The 24,189-nt window shown below is 42.1% G+C and overlaps 1 protein-coding gene across 1 annotated transcript in view; it reads right to left on the bottom strand.

The window, feature by feature from the left end:
* Positions 1-24,189, bottom strand: part of ofcc1 (orofacial cleft 1 candidate 1) — a 72,378-nt gene that overhangs the window by 3,771 nt on the left and 44,418 nt on the right. The window contains 5 exon segments of the mRNA XM_034212069.1: positions 1,929-2,126; positions 16,753-16,912; positions 19,982-20,145; positions 20,636-20,888; positions 23,239-23,490. Coding sequence (XP_034067960.1) covers positions 1,929-2,126; positions 16,753-16,912; positions 19,982-20,145; positions 20,636-20,888; positions 23,239-23,490 — 1,027 coding nt within the window.

Here is a 24,189-nt window from a genome sequence, read left to right as displayed (position 1 = left end):
GATTGTGTGTGTGTGTGTGTGTGTGTGTGTGTGTGTGTGTGTGTGTGTGTGTGCGTGTTTTCCAAGGACGTTTACACCTATCTTTCACTTAAGATGGCCTCGATGAAACTCCCTTCACAGTTTAAAGAATGGAGTCAGCACAGTAGAAAGGAATTGCAAAGTAGTATTTATGATGTCGAAAATATTTAGAAAAAATGATGTAGAAACATAAATTACAAAAATTACTTAGTATTGTGTCGAAAAATTAAAAAAGCCTAGTAGTCTTTAAAAAATGTTTAAAAACATAGTCTAGTATGTCAAAACAATTCTGAAAACGTGACTTAGTATTGTATACCAAAGAATAATCAAACAATAGTATTTGATATATATATATATACAGTATATGATGTATGACATACTTTACTCTCAGTAAGCTAATGTGTTTGTTTTGAGTGTAGTAAATATGTGTGGTCATCTGTATCTGTATGTTTTTGTCTAGAAAAATAACAGTTGTTCACACAGGAAGTGATGATCTGTGCATCTGTATCAGAGTCGAATAGTGTGTGCTGTTTGGCTATGAACAATCCACCCAGATGTCTCATCTGCTATGCACAGGTCTAGAGGCTACAGGCACACACACACACACACACACACACACACACACACACACACACACACACACACACACACACACACACACACACACACACAGTGCGACACCAGTAATAAATATACCATGCTGTGTGTTTACTCACATAAGCTCACCATCACTCAAATTATGACGGAGAACCATTAGAATGCGAAAGAGCCTCAGAGCTAATTGTTAGCGCACATAACCCCCTCCTTCCTCACTCCTCTGACATTCAAACTTCAAAATATTAATTTGGTCGGGATGATCCAGGTTGCTCTTGGGCGACTGACAAAATGATTGAGGAAAGGAACGACTTCCTGCCGCTGTAGCAGGAGTCACAAACACTACTTTTAATTAGGCAGCAATCTGAGAATCAGTCTGTTTCTGACCTGCCTGTTGAAGGACGGAGAGCTAAATATAAGTTGCAATGGGTACGATGCCTGGCAATGTGTGCTTTTTCTGCTATCTACAAAATACGTCATCAACAGTTTTAAATAGATTGAGATGCTGAATTGTCATTATTAGAGATTGTAAAACGATGAAACAGGCAGAATAGAAAAAGTTGAATTGTGTTGACTCGGATGTACTGAGCAGCGTTTATAGATACACAGTAAACTAAGTCTTGATTTGATTCTCAGGGCACATCCTGTCATTTACTATTTGAAGAGAATAAATCATTGAAAATGTGGAAAACGCAAGAAGAAAAAAGAATAAGGACCTCGTTTCTGCATCCAATTCTGTCCTCACCCTTTTTTACTCTCTATTGCAGAGAAAGTTTTCCTCACCCTCTCTGTGTCCATTTTCTCTTTAATTGCAAACTTTAGTTAAAAAAGATCCTTGCTGGACTTAATATAGGGGCGGTCTCCAGTTCGAAACCCGCCTCAGCGTCAGGCCGTTGTGTCCTGGGGCAAGACACTCTACCTGCATTTGCTCCTGTGGGTAATGTCCACAATATTGACATTTACATGTGTAATATGTAATTGTAAAGCGCTTTGAGCACCTGTAAAAGCACTCTTATTAAAAAATGTAATCCATTATTATTATTATTATTAATATCTTGAACATTTAAATAATCTCTTGTTTATCACGACAACAGATTCCGACAGTTTTAAATCCATGATGTAAGGATGTCTTCTCTGTATTTATGGACAATTATTTTATCGAGTGTATTTCTCATAGTACCCTTCATACTGAAAAGCCTGTCGTACGTAATCCCATTGGCAATAATAGCAAGTAGAATTAACCCTGGATATCCTGAAAGACAACTTGTGTTTCACAGGTTTTTTTAAATAGGAAAAACTTGATGTTGATATCTCACCTCAACGATAGCCCCGTCCGGTTGACGGAGGAAGTGTCTGTATCTCTGTTTCTGCCCACTCAGGTACAGAATGTAGACTGCCACATGGGTGCTGGTCTCCCCCTCTGGTGGGGGTTCACCCTCCCTTGGGGGGTCATTAGGGACTGCTGAGCCTGCCAAGGGGTCCTCTGCTGTCCAGATATAGTCGTAAACTGTAACCTAATCAAGCAAAGACATTAAAATACATTATGATAAATTGATGATAATGAAAAACTCTAAGATCCTGCATAACAATAAGGTTTAGGATTAGAGTTTGTAATCAATGTACCGTATATTATAACTGGCTTCAACCCACTGAGTTGCTCATTTTATTTACATACAACTGCGTACACCAGATAAGCTCCACTGGTGCATCAGCCGCTGATTCCTAGAGAGTCCTGTGGGGCCTGATCTGTGGCAGGTAAAGAGACAGGTTGTGTTTGTGATCATGCATACATATGTATAATCCTGGTGGCAGGCTTGTTTATGACTCTTTGTGTGTCTGTGTGTGTGTATTGGGGGCTTACACACCTGTAATGCGCTGCCCTTCTGTATTAGGGTGAGACAAGGGGAGCAAGCGGAGCGTGTAACGTGTTATATAGGTCATGTAACTCGGAGTCATCCATGTGTGAAGATCATGGAAGCTCTTTCCCCCTCTGATAGTGTCTGCGGGTGAAGGCTTTAATGTGTGTTGATCATGCATTAGGCTGGATCTTATACATTATTTCAACTTAAAGGCAACTGTGTTTATCCCTATGCAACAACATTCAATTAATGAAAATATCGAACTGTTGTTTGACATAAATCCTGTGTTCCTGCTTCAGACTTCCGGGCAAAGTGAGGCCCTTATGTCCTGTTCTGGGAAGTGATAATTACTAGCAAAAGGCGTACTTAGTTCATGAGAACTTAGTTCATCAGAACTCTTTAGTTCTGATGAACTAAAGAGCAGATCGCGTTCACACCGGAATAAGTCCCTGAGGGAGGATTAGGCAAATGAAGCCGCTGACGTCACTTCTTCTTCTTCTGCTTTGGGTTTACTGGCAGGCCGCAAACAACTTCACGGCGTATACTGCCACCCGAAGTCCCCGGCCGGAAGTCCCCGGCAGCTTCTACTGAAGCCTTCCGAGTAAATCGCCAGAACGCCGACATCTCCTCATCTCCACCGCTCCCACGTTTTATTTTGTGTTGCCATAAGTTAGTCTCTCTCCGTTGGTGCGCAGGGCTAATGCTAATGCTAATAATCTTAATGCGAGTAAATAAAATGGTGGCTTCACAAAACCTTTTGGGAGTTTTACGGGGCGTGGTTTGCAATCCGCCCAGCCAATCAGAAATGGGAACTTTTCACCACCTTTTCAGTCCCTGCTAGAGAGCAGGTACTTTCATGGGAGAAAAAGTTCTCATGAACTAAGTTCTAGTTCCGGATTTTTTTGGTGTGAACGCACATTTTCGGAACTATACTGGGAAAAGTACTCCGGTGCGAAAGCGCCTATTGAGTCACATACAGTACCTACACATTCAATATTCACATGTATAAAACTATTCAAGATTCAAAGATTTAAAGGCTTTATTCTGAAAGGCAAAAAAGGTCAATCGTAGTTGTTGGATTTAAATATCTCAGTTCCAGGCTCCTCCAACAGTGCAACATACAATATAGTTAAGAAATAAGGAAGTACTATCCCTAACTTAACGTACATTTTAGGCTAATTTGAACGCCAAATGACCTAATTTTGACCCCCCATGCTGTCTTTTTAACTCTTAGTCATAACACATACCATGATCACGTTGAAGCACCAATGGCGTTAGTAAAAACCTGCAAACAGTCTGTACGTCCATCTGCTATAGGGAGAAATGTAAGCCATAATGCAAAAGTTATCCAACACCCAAGACCCATACCAGGTAAAAGCTAATGGACCCACTCACACACACTTGGAGTAATGACAAGGAGGAAGTTTTTCAAGTAGTTTCTTAAATTCAAGGTGACCTCCTAATTGGCTGCGTAATTATGATTGGGTTAAAAATACAGAAAAAGGGAAAAAGGTAAACTCATTCAGCAGGCCGTGAGTGGCAGGGTCAAGCTGAAGGAGAGGTTTAATTTGGTGTTGTATCGCTGTCAACCCGCACTTATAAACGGTTAGCCAAACACAACTCTAGGCACTTCACCGAGAAAAACAGTGGGAGCCATTACCGCACTCGTAATTGGAGACGTTGCATAAATGGCAAACCAGAGGAGAAAGGACCTCATTGTCAAAACGTAAAAGAGTCACGAGTGCAGAAAGACTAGCGAAGAACATTTAAAAAACGTGTGTGTGTGCATGTAAGAGGGAGGTAAGGACGCAAGGATGCATCTCTTGAACGCTAATTAAGACGCTCATTAGTGAAAACGCCTGAACTGCGCCTTGCCTCCAGCTTGGCCTCTGCCCACACTGGAGGAAACTGATTACCTGAGTCCTTTAAGTAATCAGCACCTCTGCTAGGCAGCAATCAGTCTGTTTGGATAGTGTGTGTATGTTGATTTGCTGCTTTTTTAAGGAAATACAAGTATGTGCAGAAACTCCCAGTTTCGTTTCCTACATTGTGTGTTTCTTGTGGGACGATACAGTACAAAATCACAACCATTTAAAGTCACGAATATGGAGAGAACTGACATCTTTCCCGCTGTGCTAGCCCCAGGAAGTCCGGCTATTACCCTGTGAAGGCCCAACTCAAGGGTTTCATAACCCAAACTATACAGGGGTGATAGAAACACCATGTATTCAGCATCCCAAGTCACTTTGGCTAACACACCTGCTTAAATCCCCCTGTTTGTATGTTTTTTGGCTTGCATGAAAATAGATTTTTCTTTATGTTAGCCATGCCACCATCCTACGCTAATTAGCACGTGAAATCCAGTTGACAAGACCAGACAAAAGCTTGAAAAGGTGTTTGTGTGTTCGGTTTGGGTGATGCCATTTCATGCAATGCACCATGGCTCTCAGGACGCATCACCGCCAAGACACAAAAATGGAAAGAGCATTAGAGGGGCCTGTCTGCTCGACACTACTCTGTTCTGCTCTGTTGTGTTGCGTTATGGTGCTAGCCTGGCTTCTAGCCCTAGCTTGAGTGCTCTCTCCACTCCACCATTGTTCCATTTGATAGCACTAAGTGACTGATTTAGGTTCAATGCCTGCATGGAGCAGACAGGCCAGCTGTGGGTTAAGCAGATAGCATTCAAGTGAGCTAACCCAATTGAAACCCAATCAAGCCGGGATTTATTGTTGGGGTCTGTATTTAGAAATCTGATAGAGTCTGCATCAGTCCCTTGACTTGCATCAGGAGAGACGGGCCTTATTTATTTTAGCGGAGGACTATAAACGGCTGTTTTCCAGCAAGGACATCAATTTCAGGATTTGTAGACATTACCGCAAATGCACACAGAGGACAGGAGGGAGTGACAGGGGCACAGGAAGTGGGGATGACACAGCTGCAGACATGGCTCCATGGTTCACAAATAGAGTCTGCCTTTCTCAGAGAAGATGCGATTTCACACCAACCGAATGATACCGTATGAAAGCAACATAAAAGCAATCAGCACTTAAATACATGTGCCTGTGGATAACTTTTTTCTTTTAAAATGGGCTGACATGTTGTGAAAAATGCCTTGTCTGTCAATCATGTTTATTCAAGTGTTCAAATATAAAGTCTGTCAAGAGATGGATTTATAATTATTTAATTGTGGTGTTAGTGTAAGGCCAAAAAGAAAGGCACCACTGCTTAAAAAATTAAAAGGATGTTGTGTTTGAGTTAGGGAAAGTACAAGTTGTTGAGATTTGTTTTCTGTCTGGTTATTTAATATTACTTTTGTGTTACTTTTGGCTCACATGCTTGATTAGCATTTAAACGTGCCTCTAACAGCTAAAAAGAGGGAGGAAAGTATTTCTGAGAAAGTGGGAATTAATTTTCCATTGTCCTTTACTGTCATACATATATTCATATCTCCTTCATTTCGTTGGACACAAACAAAGCACATTATAGTTACAATGGGAATCACTCCCGTTCAAAAATGTGAAAGTCACCCATCGAGCCACCATTTTGAAAACACTACCAGAAGGGGGGATGCATCAGCGATTAATAAACACAAACCAACAAGGCCCCAGAGTGAGTGAGTTATCCATAGCCATTAAATATTAAGCTTTATGGAGAGAGGGAGTTTACATGTGTGCTTAAATGCATCAGTGTATGATGTATGATGGGAACACACATGTGTTTCGCTGAACTGAAGGGAGGAGAGAAGGAGAAGTCTCCACGGCCGGGCAGGCTGAGCCGGGCTGGCGACTGTCCAGGACCGGAGCCTGAGGCGTGGGCACGAACAGGCCTGTCGGTCCCCCTGATCCTTTAATGATTGATCCAAACTAGATAGCCATCATTACCATTCGTGCACTCTCCAGGTCTCCCTGCCTCTGTCTAATTTTACCTTTCATTTGCATGTTCCCATGGACTAATTAAATCTTTCCTCTCTCTTTCTCTCTCCCTACGTCTCTCTCTCTCCGTGTCCATTGGTATGAAAAATAATGCAGCACATTATTATGTATGAAATGTGAGGGAATAATGTATTCCAGTTGGTTGAGGTTCTGTAGACCCTGTATGTAATGAGCACAACAGAAGTCGACTTGCTGCACTGTGAACACCATACCTCCCTTTCCTTCCCTTTTAAAGACAAAAGCCTCCCTCCATACTTCAGCCACACACTTCACTTACCCACCATACATCCATAGGTGGGCTTTGGTTTTCTCCTGCCACTGCCGTGATCATTTTGGTTTGTAGTTCTGTCCCACTTGGCTTTAATTTACAGTGGGGAAATAATTAGAATCTCACTTTTACGAAGAGTGGAGTGAAAATGTAAACAATGCTTCCCTGCGGGCGGGTGCTTCATCACTTTGACAGGTGCATTTGAATTTGCCTGGGTGGCGGACAGGTTTGGTTATTTATGTGTCAGTCGCACATGGAAGCCCCGGCTGTGGCTGGGACTACGGCTGGGACCGAGACTGGGGAAGAGATTGGAACTCTGTGGAGAGTGGGAGATAAGTTGAGATTTGGGAGAACACTGAGGATGGTGCTGGTTCTGGACATGGTGCTGAGAACAGGGCTGTTGCTGGTCCTTGCACTCTGAAAGGTCATAGCGTATTAGGGTTAGATCCGGATGTGGATCCTGTGTGTATCTTTGGCGTGGGGATCTAGGTGCTTTACTTGGTGGTATATTTGGAAATATATTGAGCAACAGCTGTGTATGGACTTGACTTTATCTCAAATAAAGCTTCCTAGGGTTAGGAATTCAGGCTTGCCCCTGTAAGAGACAGCCTGTTAAATCAAGACATGGCAATGGATGAGGCTTAATGGTCTCCATAAGGCCCTCAAATGGTGAATGACATAAGATTTTGAAAGGAAGTATCATTGTTTTGTATCAAATGAATGCTATATCAGGGCACTTTAAACTACCTTTGAAAGCACTTTGAATTGTCGCGTACAGAAAAGTGCTATATAAATAAACTTGCCTTGCCTTGCCTTACCTAAGGATGCTAAATTGTTTAACCAAATATGCCGTCAGAATATTATATCTTAATTGTTTGTCTTTTAGAAATGGCTTGAATGCTCATAAAACTTTATTAACCACTGTATGGAAGCTACGGTGTGTTCGAACAGACCAGGTCACTGTTTTCAATATCCTATATTTCTCTATCTCTTGTATTTATTTGTGTGTAACCATTTGACACTAGATGTTTCGGTAGATTTCAAACAAAAGGCAGTCATTACACGAACATGCAGCGGGCACACTAGATAGAGCATCAATGATTATTGCCAAGTGAGAGAAGAGGTAGACGTGGTTGCTTCTTTTGTCCACAGATCCACACACACACACACACACACATACACACACTCATACACACACACTCATCTACATGCTAACACACACACATACACACACACACAAACGTCCACGCTCACAAACAGACAAAGCCTCACACAGTGCGAGGCAACGCATGCATGCATCTCCAGTGCCTGCGGGCGCTTGGGGCTAGGCAGCAGGGAGAGGGGGGGGGGGGGGCAGGAGGGGAGATGGAGAGGAGGGGGGGGAGAGAAGTGTGCACTGTGCAGAGGCTCTCTAAGCTATAGAGGGTCAAACCCTCCACTCCACCCCCCCCACCACCACCACTACCCTGTCTGTCTGTCAGAGCTGGCCCGGGCTCAAGGCCTCTTTGCTGAGCACTGGGTTCATGCAACACTGTATGTAGGCACACACACACACAAGTGCCAACACATCCTTATGGACACACACACACACACACACACATTTGAAATAACAGTCACATATACTGCAGTACAGATGGACAAGCTTTGTACATCAGGGGTCACACTGCACAAATGCACATGCTCATTCACAGAGATATTCATGCATGCACATGTACACACACACTGGCTCCACATACAAGGTCAAGACATCATTGCACATGGCTGGGAACAGACCGAACCACAGAGCAGAAAAGACCACCGACATACATGCATGGATAAGCCAAGCAATGTCAGCCATTAGAATGGAAATAGATATGCTATTATTGTAAATTTGCCCAATATGTGGACGCTCTGCGGATATAATTGGAGCAGCTTGAAAATGGCATGGATGCACACTGTCTGCGTTGGGACTGATTTGGCTGAATCAAAGGTCTGTGTCTGGTTAAACGCACCACTGGACAAGACAGGCCACCCATTCATATTTGCATGCAGGGACACACATAATGAACACACGGGTACACACGCGGAGTGACAAAAAGGCTAGTACGCTACAGTAGCTCTCATACACCCTCCTCATTACAGTGGCTATAAAGCCGAGATCACAGGCTATAAATATTCCAAGTGCAATACCGCACTCCATCCAAAAGTAGCACAGACCAAATTGGACTTCGAGAAAAAAGATAAACAAGCAACAATGACTATATTTACATTCAGAAAAAAACTTTAAAAGAGATTATGCAGTGAGATAATATCTCTGAGTGCCTGAGATAATCCAGAAAATGAGATATGCATAATTCACTGTTACTAATCTCCTTTGCAGAAAATAAAGCCTACTCCCAGCCTACAGTAAACAACTCCGATAGTAGCCCATCGTTCACTTCCACACCATGTCTGACTCACTCCCCTCAGGAGATCACTTTTCCAGGTTTGTTTGGAGCGCATTGAAGTTCACCTGCAACTTTGTTTAACAAAGGAAAATATGTGCGCTCAGGGATAATAAAGAAGGATGATTAACACATTAAAGATGATAAATTAATCACTCCACCTGCAGGTATGTAACCTTCATCATGCACACATAAGCCAAAGTAAAAAATGCAAATTCACAACTGGTTTGTTTAATTTAAGATATAAGCAATATTAAAGGATTATATACGTAACACATGTGCATTCATGCCTCTAATATAAGTTATATTTGGCAAAAGTTTAATCATGCAAACAATCACACCGACAGTAAAGCAAAAGTATTCACGCCAAACTAATTCAGTGTTGACTTGCCACTGATAATCCTTGTAAACACATGTTCCTACTTAAAGTGTATGAAACACATATTTTAAGACGTTTGCTCAGAATCCCAGAAACTCAGGCTCCGTATTAAGATGCTCCAGACAGAGATGTCAAAGTTGAGTATTGCCTTTGATATCCAAAATGTAACTTTGGAGAAGCTTCAACCTAATCAGGCCTCCCAGGCAGGAGGTGATAAGTATCCGAGCCAATAACCCAAAATGAGAGTTAGGGAATCAGCGGTAAGACGCGAGCGAGCACGCACACACACACACACACACACACACACACACACACATACATACATACATACATACATACATACTGTCTCTTTAAGGTTATAAGTGAAACCCTTGTAAAAAAAAAAAGAAAAAGAAGCCCCTCCAAATGTCTATCTCTCCTCGGGATGTCATGTGGGGCTGTTAAGACGCGACACCTGTCACGATCACCAGACCTTCCTCATCCCCTCCGGGCCGCAGGGAGCGGCCAAGGTCAAACTCTTTAAAGGAGAGGAAGGGAGAAAGGGGGAAAGAAGTGACTAACGACGGACAGTCACAAAGAATCAGATCTGTCAAGTTGGGCTGTAAAACCTCTGCGGAGTCAGAATCTGAATACTTTATTTAACTCGGAGGGAAATAGGATCTTGGGGCACTGGCAACATCTTAGAATAAACATTTATAAATATAAATGAAAATAGAGTAAAAGTGTCAATTCAAGTCCAAAAGCCACTTGGACACAGCTTCTTAAAGGCTGCACCTTTATAGATGAGTTTAAGTTAGCATTATATTCATCGTTGCCTCATAGAGTACGCAACGTTTTTCTGCATATAAGTCATGTGACATTTATTCTACGTTGGGTAAACCACATTAACAGTATATCCACACGCAGAAAAACCTGGAGCTGTCCTCTTAATTTTGATTCCATGTGTCGGAGCCTCCTGCTAAATCTTATCACACTCTTCAACAGTCGAATGTGTTGCCTGATGTTTCACATTATGGAATGGCTAGGGAACAGGCCAGGGGTCTGTAGGATGGAGGAAGGAGGGGAGGTTGAGAATGAGGACAAGGAAGGAGGAACCAAAAAGCATCTCGAAGTGGTAAAAACCTGCCATCAATTTAACTTTCTCCAGCTGGACATGTTTTGACAGCTGACAGGCTCATATTCTCATATACTGGAAAATCTCTTCCTCACTGACAGTCACATGAGGCAGGTGTCCGAAACATTCGAAGAACACATTGTTTTGAATTGGCCTCCAATAATCTTTGCTTGATCCTGTTCTGTGACACCGGGTCGAACATGCTGTAGGCGGCTAACCAAAGGCACTTCCTTGTTTTGACTGGCTTTCTCCTCCTTTTTTTGACTCCCTCCCTCCTTTGCCTCTGAAAGAACAGCCTGCCCAGAACCAGGCTTTGGTAGATAATGACATCCTCTCCCTGGATTAATTGTGAGGGACACATTAAGCAATGGGGCTGACACTCCCTGTAATTAAACTGTTCACACCAACGAGTTCATACTGGAACACTTTCTGCTTTCTCCTTCGATGTGCGGCTAAAGCTGTTTAGAAATGGGATGAGACATTATAGGGCTGTGTTTGGGAGAAAAGGGAGTGCATGACCTTGTGAAATTGGTGGGATCCGCCTGTGTTCACACCGAATAACCATTTATTGGTAATATAAACCCGATCTCAAGATGATACTCGCACTTAATGAATCTTACGATGTGACACCATAGTGATAGCCCCTGTCCACTGAGCCAGCCAAGCTTTGTTTGTTAAACCACTGAAAAATGGTAATAACCAAGCGGCAACTACCAGGACTAAAAATGTGCAGGAACTGCAGTTCCTCGAACGGCCATTTCAGGCTGGTTTCAAAATCAAGTCAATCCCCATAAGTCCCCTTGTTAAAATGTCCAACTTTAGTGGCTTTAAATACATGTTTTATACAAGTTATGATAATAACTATCCCTGCATCCATCCCCTCACATGGCCAGGTCTCTGGGAAAGTATGCATGGGTTTGGGTGTGCCTCTTGCTCCAAACAGCAGGTGATGAACAGAGGTCAAAGAAGAGGCACGTGTATCAAAAAGAAAAATGCTGACTTGAACAAAGGAACAGACAAATGGTTAACAGCTCGCCACCCACAGCTCATTTAAGGTAGAGCTGGGTAAATGCTCTTAAAAGAACAGTTGTGCAGAAAGTAGTTATTCAAGCATTTGCGTCCTTAAAACCATATATGTGTGAATTGGAGAGGAGATGAGATGTGTCTGATATTTATCTGCTTTTTTACCCTCCTTTTTTTTTTTACCACTGTGAACCGCTTTCACACATTACTGCCCAGCAAAGTCTGTGACCTTTTCAGGAACACAGGCATGTAGCTGTGCAGTCATATCTCATATTGAGCTCCCTAATGCTCCGACTGGATGCTGTGCTTGCTGCTACGTCGCTCGTGTCCTTGCCTGCCTGCTCGCTATCGCCTCGGGCCATCTGGGCCCACAGCGCTGTCCACAAAAAAAAGAAAAAAGAACCCATCCCCTGTAATTGAAGAAGCCACTTTAATGTGACATGCACATGCGGGCGTGGAAAGGTTTGCAAGTATACACACTTACAAATGACAGTATGGACATGCATAGATGTACACATGAACGAATACACAATACATTTCTGTTTGGTAGACGTTATTGGGGGGTTGGGCGAACTTCGGTGATCCCACGCCTACACACACTCGCGCACACACACCAACCATAGACCAATAGTTGCCCTCTGACTCTAGACGACCCCTCCTGTGCTACTGAAGCACTTAGCTCCTCTCCTGGTGTTCCTGTGTTGCTGTTTTGGGTTCCTGTTCAGGAGCTGAGGGTCCTATTGTTGTGTGACAGCGGTTCCTGTGTATCCTGTCACAGTCCACTGCCCCCTCTGTCCGCCTTCCTCTTTAAATCTTCTTCTTCCTTCACCTACGTTTAGATTTTTGTCTCGGATGGCCTCATCCTCACTTTACTGTAGTATTTGCACGACGTGAAGTGATACGTTTCATTGTCTTTTTTTACAGAGAGTAAAGATGCAATTACCCTCAAAAGTATTTCACCTGTGATACCATAGCTGCCCTGTATGTCACCTGACAAACAACCAGTAGTAGTTTGCAGTTCCTTTCTGCCACATATCAGATTTGTTGAAAAGTGAGTAAAGATGCCATGCTGACTCATTTACTCTGATACATGAAATTATTGTAAACTTAAACGGCACTTAGAGGGCAAAGACCTGCCAAAGCCAAGGCTGCATTCAAATGCCCCTGGGATAATCTTGTTTCCTGAGTTTGATTGTTATCCTTCCGTCTAAGGTGTGTTCATGAGCTTTAAGGTGTCATGTGGAAACAGCCTCCTTGGCGTAGGTAGTAATTATAGTAAATATAGTGGTCTGGATAGGGTTATTTTGTTTAAAAACGAGAGGCATTACAGAATATTTCCGATTTAACTTTTCAACAATATTTAAACACCAAGTGTTATTTTTTTGTAATTGGTAGGAAACAAAATGGCGCTGGTATGGCTTTGATCAGGTGGTACCATCATGTCACTGCTTTACATTAAGATGGAGAACACATCCTACATGATTAACAGCTAGCCTCCCAGACTCAGGTTATCATTAGCACTCCAATCTGTGCTGTTTGACTCTCAACAGGTTTACTCCCCACCAACCACGCTGCTGTTGCAAAGCACCTTGGGTGTTCCCAAACTCGCCGCTGGTAACCCATTACCTAGACATACGGAGACAAACGGCACGAAGGTACGCAAATGTTGATGCAATCATGTTGGGAAAACATCTCCAGGGCCACCACTCAAACCCCCTCTTTCCCTCCTTCCCCCACTTCTTTTAATCTCTCCCCCTCTCCTTCAATTATCACAATGTCACTAGCACCACCACTGGGAAACTTTTGGTGAATTAACAGGAAAAGAGCTTTGCAGCCGGCGCTACACTCCGTCATTGTCATGGCGGTGGCTCTGACAAAACAGTTTGCGTACCTGCTTAAGTATTACAGAAATTAACACCTCCCTTCCAGGTACAGTAATCAACGGGGTGACGGGAGACAATTAATTAGGTCCATCTGCATCACTGCCTTTACATAATTAATGGGGCTCATTACTGAACTAGTATGATGTGGAGCTAGCTAGCACACACACTAGCTTAGAGCATGATAGTACTTAACACGGTATTAAAGTGAAGACTTTTGTTTGTTTCATTTGGTACAAATGTTATTCTGATTGACTCATTTGCAGTGTGAACAGCAGTTAAATAAACAAATGGAAACGTTTTCTTTTGGCTGTATTCAAAGCTTTTGTTAGCCTCCATGCTAACCACCTTAACACAAAGACACAGTCACATTGATTGTGATACAGAACAGCTGCCAAGTGACAACAACACTAAAGTAGGATATAAGAACATTCATTAATTATAAAGAAAACCTCCAAACATTTCTTTAATTGAAGCACACTTTTAAAGGATGCTGTAAATAGCAGTGTGAGTTAAGTCTTGAAGAATTTCAATCATGACAAATTGGTGGTTGAGCTAATCCCCCCCAACTCAGCTGTTATCCACAACACTTGAGGCATTTGATCTTTGATGGAAACTCATAATTGTTCCTTCCTTCCTGCCTACAAATCAAATTAAAGAGTACACAGATAGATGAATCTGTGACTCATTCACACTATTTGCTAAAGCTTCACTGCTGACTGACATCTTAACCTCAGAGTCATATTTAAACCTCAGAGGAACTCAAATGATCATATGGCATGCAGGAATCTATAATATAAAGTTAATTGGCGAGAAAGTAAAAATTAGATTATGTTTAATGACCGCCTTGTGGAAATTACAAGTTTGATAATCATAGGCCATTTGCAGGTTATTGAATGTGGATCCTCTTTTTATTGTTTCAGTGCTGGAGGGAGATGCAGCGTCAGACAACATGTGCTGACTTGAGAGTTACAGCATCCGGAAAACAGTTTTTAAACTTTGATTTTGTTTTATTTGCTTCAACTAAATCCTGTATTGTTATCTTGCCAAGTGTAAAGTTGTGAAACCACATGACATTGAGAAACTTCTAAAAATCTTTTTACTGTTAATGCCAACATATATAGCCTGTTATCTTATCTTAAATGAGGTCTGCTCAACATAACACATGACACTCTTCTTGTCCCATTGCTGCATACCTTACCCTTTACATACTAAATTAACCTTAAAAAACATGCAGTTTCTTACTGCAACATATCTGATTTGTTGAAAATGTCATATCCTTTTAAGAGCGTGCTGTTCAATAACTTTCTAAAATTGGCTCAATATCAGACGGCTGCTGTTCCTGTGAGCACCTTGTTTTCCTTCTCCTCATTCCTCCTCTCTCTCACTCAGCTAATGAAGGCCTCGTGGCCCACTGTTATTAAAATTACGCCCTTGCCTCTGATATTAATTGGTTCCGTAATAAGGAATGCGTCGGATTCATTATTTAATTGCAAGGGCATATTTGGAATACAGTTTCTGAAATGTATTTTTAATGAAAAACACTACATCCTGACCTAATCATATCAACCTTATTCTATCTAATTAAGGATGCAAAAAATCATTAGAGTTGCAAAATATTAGCTTCAGCTCTGTCGGGCTGCTCCTTTGCTCGCCTTCATGAATATATTTTTTTTCCTGTCTATGATAAATAGTTAATGAGGGAAAAATGACAAAAATTAGCATGAAGGCAAATTAGTCTAATAGGGATATGTCTTTGCTGAGTTAGGAAAGTGACCCTTTTCACAGGAGAAATTGTTCCAATAATTATGAAATAATGGCACGGCCCATCTTATTTTGATGAAAAATGGTCGGCTTGAATAATGTAAAAATCATAAAATGCAATAACCCTACATTTTCATCATGCTGGAGAATGTGTTAGCATTTTATCAGTTTAATAACGGCAAATTAAGGATAATATGAAGTATGCTGTAATTGTTGCTGTGGAGGAAGATATGCAGTAATGCAGGGATGATTTAGCCGAGCCACCACAGCAAGAGGCCATCAGCGGCTAAATGAAGCATTTTCTTAATCACAAACTTTAGGGGTGTAATTTCTTTCAAAGTCTCCAAACATTGGGAGGTTCCATTTTCTCCAAATAAACAGGTCCATCACCATCCCATTAGCAGTGGTGTAGTCACCTCTCTGAGGCAGGGCTGCACTTCATTAAGGCTTAAAAACAGGTGGGAAAGGAATAGCAGATTAACTCTTTATTTATGTAGGACGCTATTGAATTTAATAGGATTTTTTAAGACAGTTTCAAGTAAGATAAATGTATTTTTAGGTACAAATGAAGTAAATAATAGTCAACATGTTCTGTCTTATTCATCCCATTTTTCTCAGTGATTCTGAATTAGGAGAACAGGAAGTGAGGTCACTCGTGTCCGGTTATATTTTTGTAGACACCAACTGTTGAACTGCAGTCAATCATTCACCAGGGTTTGACTGAAGTTTCTGGTTCCATTTCACCCCTTCACAGCCGTGTGAACTTGTGTGAGCAAAGAGCAGCGGAGTTAATGAACATGGAGAACACCGAGCGATGTGTGCCACTAACACATTCTGCAGGATAAATTAAAGGGTGGCTGCAGTTTGATCGCTGCGTTCCATTTTCCCTTATCTCAACAAGTCACATTTTCAATCACTATGCAAAGATTTTACATCGGGTGTAGGCTCGGCGCTAATACACTGCCCTTCCCTGTGTCATCTCCATCGACCTACCGGCTGTCAAACATCCGACAGCCTCTCGTGAGCAATAGTAATTTCATGGGGATATGCATTTATAGGAACTGGGATCCTGCATGTCCCTAGCAGTTGTCTGGAGAATGCCCAGTGTAACATATGTATCCCAGTATGTGTGTTGATTGAGCAGTCTTACTTTAATGAAATATCTTCGGAAATTGGTTTCCACAGACTAATCAGGCAGCCCGCTAGCCGAGTTTCTGTTTTGGTAATTATCTTGTACTAATTAGAATGAAGCTAAAGACCTCTGAGATGAATTCTCTGCTTTCTGAAATGTAACTAAAGAAAATGTAATGATACAAAATGAGCCTGTTCTATACATCTCCTCGGACGTAATATCTTGGTTAAAGTGACCAGATTGGATGTGGTATTGTAATTTTGATTCCTTTCTTTACAGACCAATCCAGCAGATAATGATAGTGACCTTAAGAAAACATCCATTAGCCCAATTAATCACCAAGCGTTTGAGGAGACGACTGCTTACCTTGCGCCTCTCCCCGTTGAAGCCTCTCCATTGCTCCGCCTTCTTGACAATGTAGCTCAGTTCCTGATTGGACAGCTCCAGGTCTTGAGGCAGGAAGTAAGTTCCCTCCTTGGCTGTGAGGCGCTGAAAGACATCCAGCATGCGACCATCGTTGTGAAATCTAGAAGGGGAGAAATAAGTGATGAGGGGGGGACGCAGTGACGCCATTCTGAATCACAGCCCTGTAAAGGTCACATGGGGTCAAATGCTAAAGCAAGGACACGCATGCATATTTGTTTTAATGGTTATAATCACAGCTAACTAGCTCTGTGGCTAGCTCCTAGCATCATGTATTTTTTTCATATTGGCTGGCTTATACTGACTGTATGGAGCAGGTCAAATCACAGTGATCCCAACTTGCTGGAAGAACTTCTATTGATTAGACACTACAAAAGTCTAATACATCGATACAAACACAATGAGAGAGCAAAAGGAATCAAACAAATTGGCCTGTGAGTAGGAAGCACTTTGTAAAGACAAGCTGCAGCGCTGGCTGTGTGTCTACGCGGTGGTACATCTGTTACTGTGTGGGAGTCAGATCCTGGGATAGTCTTCAGTGTTATTGCCGAGCTTCAAAGATGGCAGATGCAATGGACGTGCTGGTTGCAGATGTGTCTGGAGACACCGACCTGAGTCACAAGAAAACGTTCGGCGCAGCAGAAGGCGTATTGATTCATACCTCCCGATGAGCGCACACCACCAAAGTGTTGCTTTTCTTTTACCACACAAGGGTGCACGCAGCCAACCCCTAAAAAGAATCACCATGGCTGTAAACAAATGCCTTGGCTGACCATCAAAACCAGCAGACCTTTCGCCCTTCCATAGAGAATCTATCCTGTCAGAGGGTAATCAACTCTCAAATAAAACCAACATCAAGGAGACGGGGATTTATACGAGAAGCTGGTGTGGAGCTTTGAACTCAGCATCATTCCCCATCGCTCTTGGGAGAAGGATGTTTGTAGAATTTTGACCTCAGACACAGGAATAGCATGCATTCATTTTCATCCTACACTTGAATTGCGCTTCTCATTCATTTATGCGCTCGCTTTCTTGGAGGAAATCAGCATCTTTGCATCTTTGGACTTCAAAACTGGCTGATTTCCTTGGTGTTGGGAGTGCTCTGAATTTCAGTATATGTAACTTATATAGGGGGTCCGACCTTGATGATAAGGCTTTCCTTTAGTGGAGGGGTCACCTTAAGGACATGTTAACTTATGGAATACATTTGAACAGAATATTCGACATTAGCAGGGTGGATATAAATGGAAGGTCTTTTTTGTGTGAGAAAAGCATTACAACTTGATTATTTATGCAGTGTTTTCTATCTTTGACTATGATATTTACATTTTATTGGCAAACAATTAAAAGAATTGCCCTACCTCCCAATCCCATGCCAATGCTCATGCATTTACTATACATATCAGCTGTTATCTTTAAGAAGAGGTGATCCATGAGTGATTTTGTGATGGTAAAGCTATGTCCAGATGTAAACTGTACATGCACACTTGAGAAGGACATCACTTGTGTAAGAAAATGCAAATTAAGTATATTTTTAGTTTTTGAACCTTGTAATCATTTGCACGTATTTGCACCACAACCACTGTGACATCACTTTTTTGTATCTATGAAGTTTCAAACAGTATAGAGATGTAAAGCACATCACTGATGTGTATATTTGCAGCCAGTGAATAAAGGCTGCCTAAAATGTAATTAAAAAAGGATAACAGTCCATTCTATCTATACATATAGCCAGAGGCGTTTTTTTAGAAATAGGTCACGCTCTGTGTCAGAGCCCCCTTCCTTGCAGCCAATAGGAAACTGTAACCCATAAAATTATCAGCCTTGCTTCAGCCTCGTGGCCTACATTCAATACAAACCAGCGTGGAGGTTGAGTGGCAGAAGTCATTATTCCCCGCTGCTGTTTTAATATTGTCCATTTAGCCGGAGCCCGATAAGCGTCCCGCTTACTGAAATTAGATGGTACCCTCTCCTCGGCCGCCAATCTCAAACTGATTAATTCAATAAGGGTTTTCTTACATTTTGAGCCGTTAATGGAATTTGGTCCTTTATGGGGGTGGGAGAACACACCTTGGAAGAATACTGAGTTACATTATTCAGTAATTTATCACCCGCCCTTCTACTTTTTTTACTACCATGCTGAAAATAATGATGTCCTTCTATTATTTAAAAAGTGCAATAGTCATCTTTTAAGCCGGGAATTTGGAATTAGTAGTTCTGCGGTGCATGTTTAAGTCCACCCTCCCATTGCAATGCAGTGCCAATCTCCTGTCATTTTTGAAAACGGAGAAAGAAGATAATGTTTGACTCAACACTGACTAAGAACTCTAGTCACAGAAGCTCCATGAAGGCTTGGTAGAAAAGAGTCTGAGGTGCTAAAACATATCACAAACCTAGCAAGTAAATGGTTCAGCATGGGCGACCTCAAACTGCAAGACATGAGGTGAAGACACGGTGAGATACAGTGTGTGTGTTCCCCACCATGTAGATGTCCATTTAAATATGTATGAAACCTGCAGTGATACCAACCATGGAAAACATTCCGTGTAGATAGTGTAAGGGGGCTATACGTTCACGCTATATCAAAACACATCACACTTTTCGATTAAGAACGCTATAACATTTCCCGACCAATTGCAGAGTATGGTGTTTTCGTAACTGTGTTGTGTATTTCTGCTTATGTGTGTGTAGATGTGTGAGGTTGATGCATAACTGCATGAGTAATTCTTTGCGACTAAAAAATCTAAATGGATTAGATCAACTTTTTCTTTCATTTTCCAATTTTTTTTTTGTTGTGCTTTTCTGTGAATAGAGGAAACAAATGGTGGACGGTGGATATGGCACGAGGCTGCGGGGTGGACGGTTCAAAGTTGTTTCTGAACGAGTGTTTGAGAGTAGAAGGCCACAGAAAGGGTCTTCCTCGTCATTGGAAGACTTTCCATTTGGGCTCTGTCTATACAGGATCAAGTCTGATATCATAAAATCCATATAATATCAAGATAAATAAACATATTGTTATTGTATTGTTGATGTAGTGAAGATTTCTGCTATTGAAACATATTTCTCTACGTTTTAATCATGTTGGAGGTCATGGATCCAACATGCCGTTTATTCACAAGTTTTACCAAATTATCGGATTTGTTTTCCGTCCCCGCCTTCCTGCACGTCTGACCTGAGCATGTTGATGAAGAGGATGGTGACGGACAGCAGGAAGATGACTGCATAGAGGAAAAGAGTGATGATCACTCCCGCTGCACCTGATTGGTCAACCCTGAAGAAGTGCCAGTAAAGCTTGGCTGCGTCTCCCACCGGTGTGTCTGGGCTGTAGGCGAGACGCTGAGGAGACAGGGAATGAACGAAAAGAAGGAACAAAACAGACATATATGGATAACTGTTATACAACCGGACATTTGCAATACGGTAAAGCTCTTGCCCGGGACTAACATGTATCAGAAAGATCACATGATGGCTCAAGGACCGAACACTGGTCAGCTGGTGCTCCTCTCCCTCTACATAGAATACAATCCCAAATGCAACAAAATGTATTCCTTAGCAATAAGTACCAAAAAGGAGTTATTATAAGACACCATTCCAATGCCATTTCATTACCCTCATGTCAACAGTCCAAATCAATCAGCAGCTCCGTCTCTTTAACTGTCAGAATGAAATCAACCGCTAAAAAAAGACACCCATCCAACCTTGCACATTTTCATTCTCACCCAACGCCCTCCCCCTCTTTTTTTTGTTATCTAAAGTCACTTTGTCAAGATAAAGTGAACTCCTATTTAAAGTGCACAAGTGTCCAAGTTATTTTTAAGTGACTTACCCCGAGGACGGCGTCCACCGCAAAGACGGCCAGGGGGTCGAGGACTGTCCACACTCCCTGAGCCATGATAAACTTTGACGTGAAGGAAGGGAGTGAGCCAAATATCTGTTGACAGCCACATCTGATCAGAACCAGCAGGAACGTTGCTGCGTTCAAGGTCAGGGGACCCACCACCACCATCGCCAGCTCCTCCCGGGTGTGCAGCAGAGAACTCTGGTACACCAGGTCCACCGTGTGTGCGTGGAACTGGAATCTGGAGGGAGAGGAAACGGAGGCGGGTGACGTGTGAAATGTGTGCATGTGTCAATATGCATGTGGTAGATTTGTGATGCTTTCTAGAGGCAATTCACAAACTATTGCTAGTGGTTGATTCAATCATATTCAATTAGTTTGATGACAATTAAGGTTGTATTCGGCTGTTTGCTAGTACATGCTGCCCTTACTGGTCAAATGTGATGTGTTTATAAGATAATCTGTGTATTTATATCAAATTAAACTAAAATATGTTAAAATAAATGGACATACGCTACAATAATATTAACACCTGAGAGCTTCTGTTATCCAGACTCCCCATTTACCGCAAGCCTCATGAGCTCCTTAATCTTCCCATCAGTCTGGAGGAGGTAGAGCCAGTGGTGGGGAGGAGAAGTCCAGATTTTGCTCATTAATTTCCATCTGATTTGCTCCAAGAGTCAAGCGTCTCTCAGATTCTGTCCATTAATCTGACAGTGGAGGTCCATTGGTGTTTTATCTGAAGCAGATCTACTAACAAACATATGTAACCCTATAAAACACCTCACTGAATGACCGGTGCAGACTCCTGCAGAGTTTTTTTCACTCTGCAGGTTTCTATTTTTCCGGATAAATTGCATTGCTAAATCTAATTTCAAGACTGACAGGGGAATATTTCATTTATAGAGAATCGTGATTTAATACAATGAAAGTTTCCAGTTCAATAACTTGTAACAGCATTTTGACATTGGCAGCATCATCCCATATCAAATACTGACGGTCATCATTCCATATTAAATCACATTTTGTATCTCTTAAATGTGAAATTTCAAAACTGCAGGTGGTACTTGGCTCTGTAATGGATTGAGCATGTGACCTGCTATTCCCTGGCCATGTGGATCTCGATTAGTGGTAGGATCTCATTTAATTATAAATATATAGCAAAATATTCAATAAAAGAAAAAAGCTAGAATTACTTTTTATTTACAAGAGGAAAATAAAATAAAATGAGCACATATTACATTACATTGTAACATATAAATCAAATACCCAACATGACAAAATCATATTTGCAATAAATAAAGCTAAAAATACACTGCTTACAGCTTGATGCATAAATAGTCTATTAATTAATTTAAATATACCACTTACATGGGCATTTGTGCATGATGAGTACTTTTACGTCCGCTTTTGAGCACATGACTTGTACTGTAGTAATTTTAGACGGTTGCATTATTGTGTTAGTAATATATGAAAGTGCAACAAAAAAGAAAGGAGACTGAAGGAACATTGGGGCCAGAGACTCTGTGGCCCCAGGGCACACTTTGCTGTCCACTGATGTCCAAGGATGGATTATGGGAAAGCAGGAGGCAGAGAGAGAGAGAGAGAGAGGAGGAGAAACAGAGAGGGAGGGAGGCCTGTCACACACACCCCCCCCTCTGAGCCTGTCACTTGGCCTCTCTCTCTGGGCACCACCAGCTCCGGCCATGGCATGGAGAGAAATGCTCCGAGGGAAAGCAGCAGATTTCGACATGTGGAAGTTGTCATCCGACGTTGACCCCCTCTGTTTTCGCAATTTTGTTTTTCACCTCCCATACAGTACACCCCCTCAGTCCATTTTTTTTGTAACATTCCGCCGCATTTTTTCTTCTGTCAGCCATCACTTTCCATGATTTAATGCGTGATGTTTGGACCGCCATGTTATTGCAATAAAAAGCTGCCTGTATGCATGTTTGCAGCCAGCTTGTTTTATTGTGATGAATTAAATCAGCACCACATGCTATTGAGATGTGATTTAACAGTTCTGTGGTGTCTTATTGCTGTTCATTATCAATGCCGTGTAACAAATAATAAAAATAAATTCCTTCCAAATAATGTAGCCTTTTGGGACTTGAAGCTGTGCGGTGAAATCAGCAAACTCCCCCAGCAATGGTTTGTTAATATTGAGAGAGTCTTGTTAAAATGTTAATGGGGGGATTCCAAACAGATGATTTGGGGCGGATCCATTGTGTGTGTGTATGTGTGTGTGCTTGTTTGCCAACACACACACACACAATGCACATCCTCTTTCTCTCATTTGCTCCTTAACCTTGCCACATCTCATTTTACCACCATATTTTGCATGTGTGTGCGACGAGCTTGCACGAACTTGTGTGTGTATCTGGAATTTGCATATGCGCCTCTATGCATGTATCTGCCCCCTGTGTAAAAGATTGATGTCAGCAGTGATGTTTGTGCTTAAAAAGTATGTAGTTGTGCTCTATGTATCTCTATCCATAGGCTCCACTACGCCCATTTGTGTCTGTGTGTGTGTGTGTGTGTTTGAGAGAGTGTGTGTGTGTGCAGGGTGATATCAAAGGAAGCAAACTCACTTGTTGACAGGAACTGCTATGGCCTGGAGGTAGAGCCACTGGCTGCAGTAATGCAGGTAGAGCCTCACAAACCACATCAAAGCCAGCAGCAGCATAATGAGGCCGAGCTGCCGAACGGAGCCACGCCAGCTACTATGCGGCTGTTGTTGCCCCGGCAACGGCAGGCCCAGCTCGGACGGCAGCATGCGCAGGGCCAGGCGGGCTCGCTCGGACAGGCGTGAGGGGCGGGAGGCGGCTCCAGGCAGCGCTGATCTGTTTTTAGACAGAGGAGAACTGACATTTCTCATAATAATATGTATTCAAATACTTTGACAACATGGTATCTACGTAACAGTTCCCGTACACATGTGGCAGTGTCAGTAAAGATTATATTTGAAACAGGGTACATGCTATTTAAAATAAGGTGGGCTACAACACTTGATGTTCATGTATCTACGTTTTAATTCCCAGTGCAATCACTTCCTTTCCCATGCATTACACAGAGAGTAGTATTCAAATGCATTGTCTTTACCCTCATCAGATGCATACAATGAATAATAGGTAGGGAAATGTAGTATTCAAATTGACACACATCCACACATGCACACACAAACAGATCGGAATCCCTTCCAGCAATGCGCAGCTTCCCTCAGCACCTCTGCCTCCTCTGTGCCGCCCTTTGTCAGGCCTGCTCAGCTATTCCCTTTCATATACAGGGCACAGATGGAACAGTGGAGATGAGTGGAAAAGAAAGCTACAATGGGCTTCTAACAGGCCCGCCTTAAAAATGTCATACATAGCAGTGTGTGTGTGTGTAGTAAATTAGTGTTCATTGTAAGGATGTGCATACAAATCAATTGACTATAGTTCGAACATGTCAACACAAGCAGACACGGATGACCCCAATCGTCTGCTGGCAGTAATTAGGCGCAGGCTAACGTAGGTGTGTACATTAGCGCTCAGTTAGCATCA

The sequence above is a fragment of the Gymnodraco acuticeps genome, unplaced genomic scaffold (assembly GCF_902827175.1).
Source record: "Gymnodraco acuticeps unplaced genomic scaffold, fGymAcu1.1, whole genome shotgun sequence".
Classification (NCBI taxonomy): Eukaryota; Metazoa; Chordata; class Actinopteri; order Perciformes; family Bathydraconidae; genus Gymnodraco; species Gymnodraco acuticeps.
The sequence above is the reverse complement of the archived record's forward strand: the minus strand, read 5'-3'. Positions and strand labels throughout refer to the sequence as shown.